The sequence below is a fragment of the Scylla paramamosain genome, chromosome 49, assembly GCF_035594125.1.
Source record: "Scylla paramamosain isolate STU-SP2022 chromosome 49, ASM3559412v1, whole genome shotgun sequence".
Taxonomy (NCBI): domain Eukaryota; kingdom Metazoa; phylum Arthropoda; class Malacostraca; order Decapoda; family Portunidae; genus Scylla; species Scylla paramamosain.
In genome coordinates this window covers 1,582,501-1,585,000 of record NC_087199.1, presented here as the reverse complement: position 1 = coordinate 1,585,000, position 2,500 = coordinate 1,582,501, and the positions used below count along the sequence as shown (strand labels likewise).

Sequence of the window (2,500 nt, the reverse complement as noted above, 5' to 3'; positions counted from 1 at the left end):
TCAGTTCGTTACGCTCATATAGAATCTCCTTAAGTTCTGTCATGGTGAAGCGGGGTCGATTGGGGTCATCGCGGTCGTAGACAAGCTTGTTAGTGAGGTCATGCGATTCATTCTGAGGAAGTTAGGGTTGTTAACGTTGTTTTTTTAAGTTTTTATGGGTTATTGGTGTGTTTTGGGGTGTTAACGGGTTCAGGGGTGATGTAGAATAGTTTTGCAGGTGTTTCGCGGGGTGAGGATAGTCTAGAATGTGTTTTTTTGTGTGTTTTTTTGTGTTTTTTTTTTAATAGTTTAAGGTACAGTGGTGTCTCGAGTGGTGGCCCTCCAGTACAGTGACTTATTGGGGTTAAGAGTGGTGTAGAATTGATTTGGGGTGTTTAAAGGGGTGTTGCGGTACAGGGTGAATTTTGGGGTTCTAGGGGGTCGTGGGGGTACACAGTAGTTAGGCGTGTTTTGAAATTCGAATTATTACTATTTTTTTTCGTCTTATTTATCAATTTTTGTTTCACTGTCTGTCTGTACGCCTGTCTGTTTTATCTATCTGTGTATCTGTTCATGTCACCCCATATATAGTGTTTTGGGGTTGTGGGGAGGAAAAGTGGTGTTTTGGGGTGATCTGCCGTGTGTTTGGGGCGTTTTGTGGCGATTCGTACACACACACGTACAGACACACCCTAATCACCCTTACCGCGTCACCCCTTACCTTAATCACCCTAACTTGACCTCTAACGACCCTCCCAGAACACTTACGCTGGAGATTGACAAGTCCTCGTTTTCTTTCTGCGCCAGGCCGAGTCTCTGTCGCAGCACGGACACGGCGCGGCTCTCCTCCTGCAGCGCCGCCTGTAGTTCAGCCCTTTCATCTATCAGTGACCTCATCTGAGACACACTGGTTCGCTGTCGCCGGCGGAGCTCTCGGTTGATGTGGTTGACCTTCTCCAGCTGTGACTTGAGCTGTAAGGTAAGGTGGTGGTGGTTGTGGTTGTGGTTGTGGTTGTGGTTGTGGTGTGGTTAAGTAGCAGTGATGAAAGAATTTGGTTGTGGTGGTTGTAGTGGTGGTGGTGGTGGGATGTGTGTGTGTGTGTGTGTGTGTGTGTGTGTGTGTGTGTGTGTGAGGAAAGGGAGGAGGAAGAGAAGGTAAGGTAAGGAAGAATAGATGAAGAAGAGGAAGAATAGGAGGAAGGAGGGAAAAGGAAAGGAGGAAGATGAAGAGGAAGAAAATAAAGAGGAGGAGGAGGAGAGGAAGGGAGAAAAGGAGGAATAGGTGGAGGAGGAGGAGGAGGAGGAGGAGGAGGAGGAGGAGGAGAAAGAAGAGGAGGAGGAGAGGTTAGAGATACAAAAGAAAGAAAATAAAGAAAATGAGGAAGAAGAAGAAGAGGAGGAGGAGGAGGAGGAGGAGAAGGAGAAATAGCAGAAAATATAATAAAAGAAGAAGAAGAAGAAGAAGAAGAAGACAAAGAGAAAAAAACAAATCACATTTTTTGAGAACACACACACACACACACACACACACACACACACACACACACACACACACACACACACACACACACACACACACACACACACACACACACACACACACACACACACTGTTTACATTTTCCGCATCAGTTGTTTTTTTATGTGCTTCTTTCTCAGTCTTGTGCAGCTGTTCCCTCTGGCTCTCGATCACTTCCTGCAGCTGCGTCACCACCTTCAGGTCCACCTCGGGGGTCGCACCTGGGGGGTAAGGGTCCGTTAGGGGCGTGGGGAGGGGCTGGAGGGCGGGGGACGTAACCAAAAGGGGTGCAGTGGAAGTTAATGGGGTTTTTCAATGGTGTAGTGGAAGTTATTGGGGTTTTTCAAGGATGTAGTGGAAGTTATTGGGGTTTTCAAGGGTGTAGTGGAAGTTATTGGGGTTTTCAAGGGTGTTTTTGGGGTTGTAGTGGGAATCTGGAGAGTTTTCAAGCATTCCAAAGCCATTCACATCCCATTTCTTCACAATATAAGCCATTCACAACCTTTCCCAGCCTCTCCTAGTGTCCTTCCTCCTTTTCCAGCCTCTCTTAGCCTCTTCCAGCATCCCTTCTCCTCTCCTAGTGTCCTTCCTCCTTTTCCAGCCTCTCTTAGCCTCTTCCAGCATCCCTTCTCCTCTCCCAGGCTCTCATAGCATTTCTCCTCCTCTCCCACCTCTCCCAGCCCCTCCCAACAGCCCCTATAACCCTTCCAAACCTTCCTAACTGCCTCAGAACACGTCAGACATTACAAAATTATTAAAATCCCACTTTTCTTCTTAATATAACAGTTCCCAGTCTCTTCCAGCCTCTCCCCGCATCTCTCTCTCTCTCTCCCCACTCCCATTCTCCCCTCCCCTCACCATTGGAGTGTATAAGTGTCCCCTCAGTCTTTGCCAGGGACGAGGACAGCTTGCGGTTCTCATCCTGCAGACGCGCCACCATCGCCACCAGCTCGTGACTCTCTTCGCGTAGTCTGTCCTCAATATCCTCGAGCTCCTGTAATA

At 48.0% G+C, this 2,500-nt stretch overlaps 1 protein-coding gene across 1 annotated transcript in view; it reads right to left on the bottom strand.

Moving 5' to 3' along the window:
- The window catches only part of LOC135095418 (RILP-like protein homolog), a 41,966-nt gene that overhangs the window by 18,584 nt on the left and 20,882 nt on the right, over positions 1-2,500 (bottom strand). Inside the window, 4 exon segments of the mRNA XM_063996255.1 lie at positions 1-112; positions 748-951; positions 1,598-1,719; positions 2,357-2,492. The exon segment at positions 1-112 is cut by the window's left edge and continues 61 nt beyond it. Of these exon segments, the coding sequence (XP_063852325.1) occupies positions 1-112; positions 748-951; positions 1,598-1,719; positions 2,357-2,492 (574 nt within the window).